General features: G+C 42.8%; 1 protein-coding gene across 3 annotated transcripts in view; it reads right to left on the bottom strand.

The window, feature by feature from the left end:
- HHAT (hedgehog acyltransferase) overlaps positions 1-12,926 on the bottom strand; it is a 332,511-nt gene that overhangs the window by 201,298 nt on the left and 118,287 nt on the right. For all 3 annotated transcript variants that reach the window (XM_047705012.1, XM_047705011.1, XM_047705010.1), the window contains exon 8: positions 6,122-6,272. In XM_047705012.1, the coding sequence (XP_047560968.1) occupies positions 6,122-6,272 (151 nt within the window). The remainder of the gene's footprint in view (positions 1-6,121; positions 6,273-12,926) is intronic.

Consider the following 12,926-nt stretch of genomic DNA (forward strand, 5'->3'; position numbering starts at 1 on the left):
TATAAAAAAAAAAGACAGGAATGAAGTTAAGAAGGTGTTGACTCCTCATTCCTTTCAAGGAAGACTCATTCCCAAGGAAACCGCAAGCCAACACAGTATTTCGGCACACCAGCCACTGAGAGTCACTGAGACACATACAGGGAGGTAAGGAACATGAGGCATCAGTGTGGCCGAGGCCCGGAACGCCCACTGCAACGACACAGGGGGCACGCTACACAGAGAAGCTGCACAGCTGTCACACGGAGAAGTTTGAAAAGTTTGCTCTTAAGACCTGATGATGAAGATTTCAGAGAAAAGTAACCATACCTCCTGGCAGCACAGAGTTCCTGAGCACCCACTACAGGCTGGGCCCTGAGGAGGGTGCTGGGGGACACAGGGTTAACCAAGAAGAAGGTCTGATCACTGTCCTCAAAGAGCTCACAGGCCGGTGGGTGTGAGCTGGTGTGGACTCAGGGTATCCGTTCCCAGAGGCGGGCACAGTCACATCTCCATTTTCCAGAGAAGGAAACTGAGGCACAGAGAGGTTCCCCAGAAAATAAGTAGTAGAGCCAGGATCAAAGCCACAGAGTCAGGCTCCAGATCTGGGCTCTCAGTCACTGGTGAGCAGCCAGAGAGCCCTCCGTCAGAAGCTGCCCAGTGTTTCTTGTGCCAGAGCGCTGCTGACTCTGAAAGACCCCAGTCTGAGAGTCTGCTCAGTAATAGGGGGAGGGAATGGAGAGGAGACAGAGTATCTATACTTGATGTTAAAATAAATCCAGGAACCAAAACATAATAATGGTTCATAAAATCTGCATCAACTTGGTATTCCACTCTGATTTATGAAAGTCTGCGTTTGGAGAAAAAGGTAAAGCGATTTAGAAATATAACTGTCGGGAAAAGGAAATATGTTATCTAGTCTGTTGAGATGGGATAAGACAGGAGGACCAAATGTGAGGTAATAGAAATGTCCAGTAGCTGGAAACTGTATGCTAAAAGAACCCCCTACAGTGAGGGAGAGTTCAGATCAGTGCAGATTACAGGGAACTCATGCTTTCCTTCTGAAATCCATGCTTTCCATATGTTACTTCCCATTTCTACCACCTTCCACCTCCTTCCACTGCCCATGCTATTGGGCCTGTCTTTTCTAGGAAATTTAAAACACAAAACAAAACACACAGTATGAAGTTCACGCACACATCTGTAATTATGATTATTGGCTAACATCTTAGTGTCTACAGTGTACCTGCCCTGTGTTCCTGCATTAGCTCTGGTCTCACTGAAGCCTCACAACAACCCAGGGAGGCAAGTCCTATGATGAGCTTTATTTTACTGCCTCAGAAAATTGAGGTATTAGGAGATTAAATGACTTTTTGACCAACCACATGGGTGGTGAGGGAGATAGGACTCCACCCCCAAGGCCTGGTGGTCCTCCCCATCTAATGCAGCTGGGGCTCATATAAACACAGAAATGGAAGGGAATATAGACAACAAGAGTCTTTCTTTCATTCAACAGTAGAGAAAACTGAGAATTGAGTGGATCCATCTCTCCTCTGAGGGCAAAGAGCCCGTGATTTCTCCACCACAGCCTTTATCTCTGAGTTGTCACATCCCAGGCTCAGAGCTGGACTGGAGCCTTTCCTCGGCCAGTCCCATCACTGCCCATTGCTTCCCCAATACCACACACCCACAGGCTGACTTCTCAGTCACCTCTGGCTTTGCTAGATTTGCAAGTGCAAAAAAACACTTAGAAGCTACTCCTTCCCGAGGACCTACTGAACACCAGGCTCGGTCAACCCTCACATTGCCCCTGTGTACCAAGTGCTATTATTATCTCTATTTTAGACATGAAAAGGTTAGCCCAGAGCATTTTAATTACTTACCCAAGTCACACAGTTAGTAACAAGATCTTGGTTAGCAGGGTGCCTGCAAAAAACAGTGAACGCATATCAACGGCACCCTTTCCATCTTTCCCCCTTTATGTTCATGCTGCCCCCACCGCCTACCCAGCGGGGCTGGTGGACAAGGTGTGTCCTTCACCAACTCCTGCAGCCTGAGGTCAGAAATGACTCAAAGGCAGGACTAACACAAAGCCAGCAGTTTGCAGAGCTAGTTTTCATCATCTACCACAGGCCTGGACCAACTCTCACCCAGGCCCTAAATTCTTCTATTGACCTAAAAATTCATGCCATCAATTTCCCACTGAAAGAAGAGGTTCAGGCTCCACCTCAGCCCCAATTCCAAAATGTCCCCACAGATTAAGGTCTAGCAGTACCCAAATTTCTCTGGGTTAGGCAGTGATGCATGAGTTTGCCTATGAAGACCTGAGAGCACCATAATTCAAGAAAGGCAGAGGGCAAGCTGTGCAAAATTCCTGAGATAATTGAAATTGACCCATAACTCACCAGCCACCACAAGAAATTCTATCACTTTGCACACTTTGCTTCCATAGCTAAAAATCAAATCAGGGGAACATGATCAGACTTCTAATTTGAAACCTCGGACATGCAATGTCATCTTTAATGACTCCCAGCAAAAGATGCTCATTACAGATCTCAGCCTACCTAAATTAAAACATGAAATCTAAAAATTAAGCAGAAAATTCTCAATTTCTCAGGTCTGTAAGGTCACAGAAAAATCACACAAGTGGGAATACATGTACTCCTTAGGGTTTTGTTCTGCCGCTAAATATATGAGCAGGAATTATATGAAAGCAAAGAGCTAGAAGGGGAATAAATAAATAAATAAATAAACCCACCAGGTCTTACCTTTCGAGTCTGGGCTCAATGGGTAAATAGCAATTTTTCATGTCCAATTTGAACTAGCATGTCAATGAACATTATCTCTCTGCTGATGGCCAGTGTCATCTGCTCTATGATGTAGAGCTCAGACACCTCTGATACAGTAGGCTGCAGGTTTCAAGTCTTCTCTCACTGGTAAGCGGACTGAAATACGCTGCAATCAGTCAGCACGGTGTTCAGGTGTGTAAGCTGCCTTTAAAATGGGAGGCTAAAAATTCATCTCTCATCACCAGTTCTAAACCTCATCCAGGGACACCTGGGTGGCTAAGTCCGTTAAGCTTCTATCTTCAGCTCAGGTCATGATCCCAGGGTCCTGGATCGAGCCCCACTTTGGGCTCCTTGCTCAATGGGAAGTCTCTCCCTCTCCCTCTGCCCCTCCTCCTGGCTTGTGCTCTCTCTTGCTGTCTCAAATAAATAAAGGCTAAAATAAATAAATAAACCAAATTCAGTATGGACTTTCTAGAAGGCCAGGTAACCACTAGACAATCTGCGAATACGGTTTTTAAATTTCTTCCCTCCACTTCCCATCCACCCTTCCCTTTGTGTCACCGTATGACTGGCTGCCACTGCCCAGAGTAATGTGCATGGCCAGCTTTCACATCTGTTTGAGACTCAGTCCCTTCAGACCCCTATCCAGGAGGAGGAGGCAATTCCCTGTCTGCAGCAACACCTTGATAGATGGCTCAGAAATATTAAGATAAAGCTAGATGTACAGAAGCTACAAGTTCAAAACTTTATTTTCCTTCAGTGTGCATTTTACAGAGAAAAGTTAAAGAATGGGGACCAGGGCTGCTGTAGGGTTAGGCTACCAGATCCCGAATGCAAACGGTAAATTTCCTCTTTAGGACAGGGGAATATCTGCAAACAGTGTAAAAGAGAAGCTATAAGGTTTATTTTTTCAATTCAAAACTATTTCTTCTGAGCCTTAAATTGTGCACTATAGTGCAGAGTTGACCTCCCTTCCTAAATTCAACTATTTAGTGAGGCATGGTCACGGTGTACAAGAACAAAGACCAAGATGTTTCTAAGTATAACAGGCAAACTGGGAAACCCTTTAGCAAACTAAAGCTTGTGAAGGGGAAAACCTACCCCATGTAAGCTGAGGGGGGAAAGCCAGGCTAAAAGTCTTGGGTTGCCAGGGTGGCTCAGTGGGTTAAGCCTCTGCCTTCCACTCAGGTCATGATCTCAGGGTCCTGGGATCGAGCTCCAAATCAGGCTCTCTGCTCAGTGGGGAGCCTGCTTCCCACTCTCTCTCTGCCTGCTGCTCTGCCTGTGATCTATCTCTCTGTCAAATAAATAAATAAAATCTTTAAGAAATAAATAAAAATAAATAAAAGTCTAGGTCACTCCCAGAAAAGACCATGTTTGTCACTACATCACAAGCTCTCGTAAGCACTTCCCCCTAGAACTGTATCACTCCCAGGGCTCACCCAGAGCTTCCAGCTCATAGCATCTCCTATCACTCTCTCGCCCACATCTGTCTTAAAACTTTAAGGGGAGGGAGGGAAGAGTGTTTCCACAACCTTGAGTCTACATGATTTGAGTCTAGTTCTAACCGAAAATGAAAAAGGTCTTGGCAGATACGCTCTCTCTGCTTTTGTTGTGTATAGACAACAGAGGTTATTGGACAAAAAAAAAAAAAAAAAAATCAATTAAAATAATAAAGGACAAGAAGACAACTACTCTGAATGTGAAATACAGTCAACAGTCCAAACAGCCTCTTGTGACCATCCGTGGGCTGAGCTCTATGGGCAAGGAGCCTGGGTCTAGCACGCCTGCCCAAGAGTCATGGGTTTTCATTATACCAACCGACACAAGAAGCCCTTTCGGAGAATATGCTTCCTAAGAACTGCATGAGGGCGAGCATTCACAGGGAGGCAGAGGAACCATGCTAGGCGCACACCAGTCACTGGAGATAGGACCCCAAATCGTGCTGGGTCCCAACCCATTTGTTTAGTAAATTAATTTTATGAGCAAGTCAGAAGTTAGCAGAGCCCCGCAACCAGGATCACCTTTTAACCAAGAACCCCTGTGTGTCCCCCTGGCTAGAGAAAACCCCTTTGCTAGCATTCTCCAACCCTGCCATTAAAACTGGGCAACCTAGGATAATTGACGTAATTAAGGACAAATCAAAGCAATCCTCTAACATTACTTGCAATAACCATATGAAATTTCTAATCCCAAGAAGCAAACTGAACCAATAACAAAATGCATTTCAGAGGTTTAAAAAACTTCAACATCTATAATCAGCTGCTACGGAAGCTGCTATGGCCCGTCACAGGCTACCTACACCTTTGTTAACAGCAACATCAGATACGGTAATAGTCACTGAGCTCTTCCTCTACCTGGGTCCTCTATCTTCTGCCTACAGAGATGAAATATAAGACGAAAAGTGCCATGTGAATGAGCCAGAACAGCAACTCGAGCAGGGATGAGGCATGGGTTGGGGAAATGGAGGTGCCTAAGACGTGCTGACCCCCACAAGTGAGTAGGTCCCCAGGCTGAACTTCCTCCACTAGGTCTGCAATTGCAAAAGCAAGCCTGTCACTTATCGCACATTCGGAGTGATAAGAAACACACAGCAGCAAGCAAGCCCATCTGGAGAACATTAGAAACAGCAGGGGGCTGAGGGATCTCTTGGAACAAAAACTCCAGGCCAGCCATACGTTTATGGGGCAAAATCAAGAAGAGAAAGAAAACTCAGAAAACACATCTGTCTATCCATGTGCATCAAGTATAGGAACAATAAAAGGATTAAAAAGCTAACATTTGTAAACATCTATGTGCCAAATGCCTTAAATACATCAGTTTATTTAATATTCAAAACAACGCTCAAATATGGGTATAATCACCCTCACTATTATTATTGCCATTTAAGAGAGAAGAAAATTGAAACTTAGAGAAATTTAGTAAATTGTCCCAGATCTGGGAGCTAGTAAATGCCAACAGGGACCTATTCTATTATCCTAATTCTGTTGTTTTTAACTGACAGTCCCACATGGGCAGAGGTCATTTTCAAGAAAAACAGAAAGCAATAAAATAATCCACTGCAGCCTATCCCAAGTTAGTAAGACACCATTTACACATCAGCCTAAGTGCATTTGTACATAGAGCTGGAGAGAAATTGTCTTATCTCACATTATCTTCACAGCTTGGCAGTAATTTTGAGTTGTTCGGAAAGCACAGATTGTCATCCTATTAGACAGATGAAGAGAGCCGAGTGCCAAGTGTAGCTTGAGTGAGGGACAGAGAAAGGATGGTGGCCCAAACCCTCTGAAGCTTGCCAAGCCATGGCTTCTCCCACTGGACATCCCCAAAAGCCTTTAATAAAACAAACTACCGACCTCCACATCCCCGTGAAACTGAACATGGTGCTCACACAGCGAGGGAGGGGTGGCGGCGTGAGTCCATCCAGGCGCATGAGCAGAGCTGGGACACCGAAGAGCACCAAATACTTCAGATAGAAGAAGAGCACATGGGCCAACGCCAGTCCTCCTGAAAGATGGGGGAGCTGTGAGACACACAGATAAGCAACAGGGCAATCTCCTGTTCCTGAAAATATATCACCTGCTCCCACTTCTCCACCCATCCCCTTCCATCCCCTTCCCTCATGCATTACAAAGTTTCCCACATTGGTTTGGAGCAGTAAGAATATTTGAATGAGCAAATATTGAAATCTTCTTTATTACTGTGACAGGCAAGAGGACATCTTGGCAGCCATTCTTCTATAGACGCTACATTTAAAAGTGTTTTGTATATAGTTATGCATTTAAATTATATTTATAATATGTATTTATATATAATTATATATAATGGATTTCAAAACTACTAGAAAGGGAAAATCCTCCCCAAATTCTTCTAAAACCTCATGAGCTCACACCCACTAGTATGGCTAAAAATCAAAAAGTCAGATCAGCAAATGGTGAGAAAGATGTGGAGAAATTGAAACTGTCATACACCGCTAACAAGAAAGCCAAATGGTGCAGCCACTTTGGGAAACCACTTGGCATTTCCTGAAATGAAAAACTTAAAGTTACCACATGACCCAACCATTCTACTTTTGGTATATACCCAAGAGAAATGAGAACAGATACCCACACAGAAATCTATATCCAAATATTTGTAGTGATATTATCAATACCAGCCAAAAGATGAAACAACCCAAATATCCATCAACAGGCAAATAAACAAAATGTGGTCTACCCATACAATGGGATATTATGCTGCCTTGAAAAGGGATGAAATAGTGACACATGCTACAACATGGATGAATCTTTTTTTTTTAACATGGATGAATCTTGAAACATTATGCTAAGTGAGATAAGCCAGTCACGAGTAACCACATATTCTATTCCATTCATATGAAAGTCCAGAAAAAGGTAACAGAGACAGAAATAGAAAGCTGATTAGTAGGTCCCTGGCACTGGAGAGGTAGGGGGTGGGGTAATGACGGAGGTGGTGCCTAAAAGGTAGGGTTTCCTTTAGGTTTTGAGATGATGAAAATATTATAAAATTGGCAGTGGGGATAGTTACACATATCTGAAATACTAAAAGCCACTGAACTGTACCTTCAAGTAGGTGAAATGTATGGTATGTAAATTATATCACAACAAAGCTATTAATAAAAAAATAAAACAAAACAAAAAAATCATCAGGGCCCCAGGCTACAATGGCCTCTTGGCCTGAACTGTGCCTTTCCAGACTGAGAAAAACACAGGATGTGGATACTAGGCAAGATGTGAGGTCAGAGACACATGCTATGGCCCACAAAGGCCTCTGCCTGTCCCCACTGAGAATGACCCACTTCTGCAGCAAGGGCTCAGGGAGCTCTACCACCTTTCTTCTCTCCTCAAGCTTCCTAGCCACTTTGACCTCTGCGCCCTATGCCCAACAGGGAACCACAGACCTTGGCCAAACGGTGGCCCCATTCACACTGGCCTCAGCAGGTGGGAGGTGTGGCAGGTTTGGCAGAGCAGTGCTCACAGGAGAAGGCAGAGGGCAAAGTGGGAATGGAATCCCTGAGAAGACAACCAGTGGCCATGTGCTGTCCAACCCCCAGAGCGTCTTCCCCCATGTGTGAGAAATCCTGCGGGGCAGGTTGCTGCAGCTGAGCACGTTATCTGTGAGCTACTGAGAAGGAAATAACTAAGCATTAATGAAGTGCTAGCAGAAAATATTATTGCCTGGCACTTGCCATGTTATAAAAGGATGTCACTACAATGGAGAGTGTGGCTGTAAATGGTAACTCTGTGCCAGAAGAAACAGAGAGCCATTTTCGGAATATATAGTTTGGGTGAAGGCAAATGGTGGTTCAAATTCAAAAGCCACATGTCTTACAAGAAAAAAACCAGGAATCACTGTGTCTCATTCCCAAACAGGGTTCTTCAGACTTTTGGAAACTAGACTACAATCACATGTACTGAAACAACTGGGTATAAAATTGTAGCATTCTTAGATAGCAATCTGATAGCAATCAAGAAAAAAAGAAAGCTGGTGTGCATGCGTGTGTGTGTGTGTGTGTGTGTGTAGAAAAATATATATACATGAATATATTAGAAAATATATATGTATATAAGTGTGTATATACACACACTCTTTAAGAAGTGGGGTGTATGTGCTAGCAATACCATCTAAAAAGTATTTAGGGGGCATATAACCACACTGAGTGGTGAAGAAATCTGTTCCATGGGGCACTGAATGGCTCAGTCATTAAGCATCTGCCTTCTGTTCAGGTCATGACCCCAGGGCCCTGGGATCAAGCCCTGCATTGGGCTTCCTGCAGAGAAAGCCACCTCTTCCACTCCCCAACTTGTGTTCCTTCTCTTGCTGTGTCTCTCTTTATCAAATAAAAAATAAAATACAAAAAATAACTCTGTTCCTCTGGTCAAGATAGAAAGGGCAGGGGACTCTAAAATACTCCAAAACGAACCACCAGACTTTAGTCAGAAAAACCCCAGAGCTAGAAGAAGCAGGACAGAAGTAAGGATGCCTAATTAAAGGGCACAAAGCTTCCAGAGCTAAGATTGAACAGTCTGAAGAAGTGAAGGCACCAGAGGACCGAGGGAAGACTATCCAAGGTTAAGGCCACCTGGAGCTCTTTCACATCATATGAAGCAACAGAAACTTCTTTTCCCTGTTAACAGGATCCAAGATCAGGGAAAACGAGCTGCTTCCTTCTCAAACACTGCTTTTAATGTGACACTATTTTTATACAGTCATCACATTTGAGGCATATAAATGAAAATCTGTAAGATTTTTTAAATGGCCTATTCATTTAAATATTTTATAATTTCAATTCTAGTATCATACCATCTACATTATGTATGAGGAAGGAGCACTAACACCCCTATTACACATTACCCTATAGGCTTTCTTGTACTTACAGATATTTCCTACCAGATTACAGGATGCTCAAAGCCCATGCCCACATGGTTGAACATCAGGACTTTCAATAACAGGTGCCCAGTGAAGAACAGCTTGCCCAGTGAATGGTGCTAATGGTGGGAAGTTCTTCCCAGTGGTACACACAAGGGTCTGAAGTATACTAAATCCTCTTAAATTGTTAGATCTGCTAGACTTGAAGAACTTAGCATCCATCTAACGAAAAGTCTTCATGAACCCAGAATGGGTCAAGCTGTGTCTTAGGCCAGAGTTTGCCAAGGACTGGGGAGAGCTGGCCACAGAGCTGGCCACAGAAAGTCCCCTTGACTCTGTCAGTCAGCTGCAGAGCCACCATCTTCATACAGCTAAGCCTTGCCATCAAGATTTTCATAGTCAGTATAAGACACTGATACCAGCTTCGATCTGTTTCAAGAAGCATGGTGTCTCTGCACTATTATACTTCCCCACCAGTTTGTGTGCCCTGACTCACTGTTGCACTCTCTCACCTCTAGCCTATGCTGGGCTCTCGCTTCTATCCATGGCCTGACTTCATCTCTGAACCTCTTCTGTTCCAAGGAAAATGACTCCAGCCATTTTGACCTTGTCTACCTCTAACCTACTCTAGATTTTGTTTAAATGCTGTTTAGACTAAGTCTGTTCAGATTCAGGAAGCCTAGACATTTTATGAAAGTTTATTTTCAGGGTACGTGGGTGGTGCAGTTGTTTAAGTATCTGACTCTTAGTTTCAGCTCAGGTCATGAGATCAAGCCCCGCATAGGTCTTCACACTCAGTGGACAGTCTGCTTGAGATTCTCTCTTTTCCTCTCACCCTCCCTATTGTGCTTATGTGAGTACTCTCTGTAAAATAAGTAAATCTTTTTAAAAAGTTTCTTCTCATATAAAGTTCTTTACACGAATGTCTCATGCCTACAGTTAACAATGTTATTTTATACATTTTTTTTAAATTTGTTTTTCTAATCTTATAATAAGTGTTCTACCCAGTTTTTTTAAAAATAAACTTTCTTATATAATATCTAGGATAAGAACTAGCACTATAAAGATTAGTCAAGAAAATCCGAACAGACCAATTACCAGCAAAGAAATTGAATCAGTGATTTAAAAATTCCCAACAAACAAGAGCCCAGGACCAGATGGCTTCACAGGTGAATTCTACCAAACATTTACAGAAAAGTTAAAATCTTATTCTTCTCAAACTATTCCAAAAAAATGGAAAAGGAGGGGAGGAGTAGCAGGCTGAGATGACATCAGGTAGCAGGAGTTCAGCTAGTTATCAAACCATTCCAAACACCTACAAATCCAACAGGAGATTGAAGAGAAGAGGAGCAGCAATTCTAGAAACAGAAAATCAACCACTTTCTGAAAGGTAGGACCTGTGGAGAAGTGAATCCAAAGCAACGGGAACACAGGGGAGGGGCCAGCTCCTGGCAAGCAGCGGAACAACAGAGCACAAAATCAGAATGTTTAGAAGTCTGCTCCACTAAGGAACATCGCTCCAGAGGCTAAGCAGGGGTGGAGCCCTTGTGGGGACAGTGTGGTCTCAGGTCCCGCGGGGTCACAGAAGGATCGTGGGTGTCTGAGTGTAGTGTAGAGCTCACAGGTATTAGAGTGGAGAAGCCAGCTACAGAGACAGAGCAGAGGAGTGAGCTCTCAGCTCAGGGTTACCTTAAACTGTGATCTGTGGCACAGTCAGACCACTGAGCAGGGACCCCACAAGATCCGAGGAGGACCCCCTGGAAGAGTGGTAGGAATCTGCCTGGTCTGGAGACTCCAGGAGGGGCTATGTACCAGAGACAGAAGCTCTCGGTCACAGGACGGGTGAGCTCAGAGCACGGCCAGAGCCCAGGGAGATGGGAGTGATTGAGCACTTTTCTCCGATGGTGCACCAAGGAGTGGAGCCCTGAGCTCTCAGCAAGCTCTCGGCTCCTCCAAGCCGGAGATTGGGAAGCTGCCATTTTCATTACTGTCCTCCAGAGCTCTATGGAAAGCATTCAGGGAACAAAAGCTCTCGAGCAAACCAAAAGATTACTTAGCCTGACACCTGGTAAGGGCAGTGCAATTCCACCTCATGCAAAGACACTTGAGAATCACTACAACAGGCCCCTCCCCAGAGAAGATCAGCAAGAAATCTAGCCAAGACCAAGCTCACTGATCAAGGAGAACAGTGGAATACCAGAGGAGGGGAAAGCAAAGCATGGAGTTCATGGCTTTCTCCCCATGATTCTTTGGTCTTGAAAAGTTAATTAAATTTTTTTAATTTTATTTTTTCTTATTCTAATTTTTTTAACTTTTACTCTTTACTCTTTTAACATTTTTAGCTAGTTTATCTTAACAATAACTTTTTTAAAAAAATCTTTTTGAACTTTTATTATTATAGTCATATTTTATCCTCCGTCGTATCTAACTTTATCTTTTGTATACACATAGGGTTTTTTCTTCTAAAAAATTTTGGGATACAACTTCTCCTAATAGATCAAAATATACCCTAAATCTAGCACAGGGTTTGTTCTAGTCTCCAGACTGAGCAAATTCTCTCCACTTTCTTTTTCTTTATTTTCCCAACCAGCTTATCTTCTCAACTCTTTTAGCATTTTAAAAAAATTTTCATCTTTATGTGATATTCCATCCTTTCATCATATTTACCCGTATTTGTATGTGTGTGTATGTAAGTTTTTTTCTTTAAAATTTTGGGAGGTACTTTCTTCTAAGAGACCAAAATACTCCCCAAACCAAGTGGGTGGTTGGTTCTGTTCTATTCACCAGTCTAATATATATATTTTCTTTTTTCCTTTTCTATTTTTTTTATTTTTTTTAAACTTCTTTTTACCCCCTTTCTTCTCCCCATGTTTTGGGGTCTCCTGATTCGGTTAACATACATTTTTCTGGGGTCTTTGCCACCCTTTTAGTGTTTTATTCTCTTGTTCATATATTCTTATCTGGATAAAATGACAAGGCGGAAAAACTCACCACAAAAAAAAAGAACAAGAGGCAATACTGAAGACTAGGGACCTAATCAATACAGACATTGGTAATATGTCAGATCTAGAGTTCAGAATGATGATTATCAAGGTGCTAGCTGGGCTCAAAAAAGGCATGGAAGATATTAGAGAAACTCTGTCTGGAGAAATAAAAGCCCTTTCTGGAGAAATACTAAAATCTAACCAATCTGAAATCAAAAAAGCTATTAATGAGGTGCAATCAAAAATGGAGGTTCTTACTGCTAGGATAAATGAGGCAGAAGAGAGAATTAGTGAGGCAGAAGAGAGAATAGAAGACCAAATGATGGAGAATAAAGAAGCTGAGCAAAAGAGAGACAAATGACTACTGGACAACAAGGGGAGAATTCGAAAGATAAGTGATACCATAAATTTTAACAATATTAGAATAATTGGGATTTCAGAAGAAGAAGAAAGAGAGAGGGGGGCAGAAGGTATATTGGAGCAAATTATTGTAGACAATTTCCCTAATATGGCAAAGGGGACAAACATCAAAATCCAGGAGGCACAGAGAATCCCATCAAAATCTATAAGAATAGGTCCACACCCCATCATCTAATAGTAAGACTTAAAAGTCTTAGTGACAAAGAGAAAATCCTGAAAGCAGCCCGGGACAAGAAGTCTGTAATATATAATGGTAAAAATAATAGATTGGCAGCAGACTTATCCACAGAGACCTGGCAGGCCAGAAAGAGCTGGCATGATATATTCAGAGCACTAAAGGAGAAAAACATGCAGCCAAGAATACTATATC

Source organism: Lutra lutra, chromosome 15 (genome assembly GCF_902655055.1).
Source record: "Lutra lutra chromosome 15, mLutLut1.2, whole genome shotgun sequence".
In the NCBI taxonomy this organism is placed as follows: domain Eukaryota; kingdom Metazoa; phylum Chordata; class Mammalia; order Carnivora; family Mustelidae; genus Lutra; species Lutra lutra.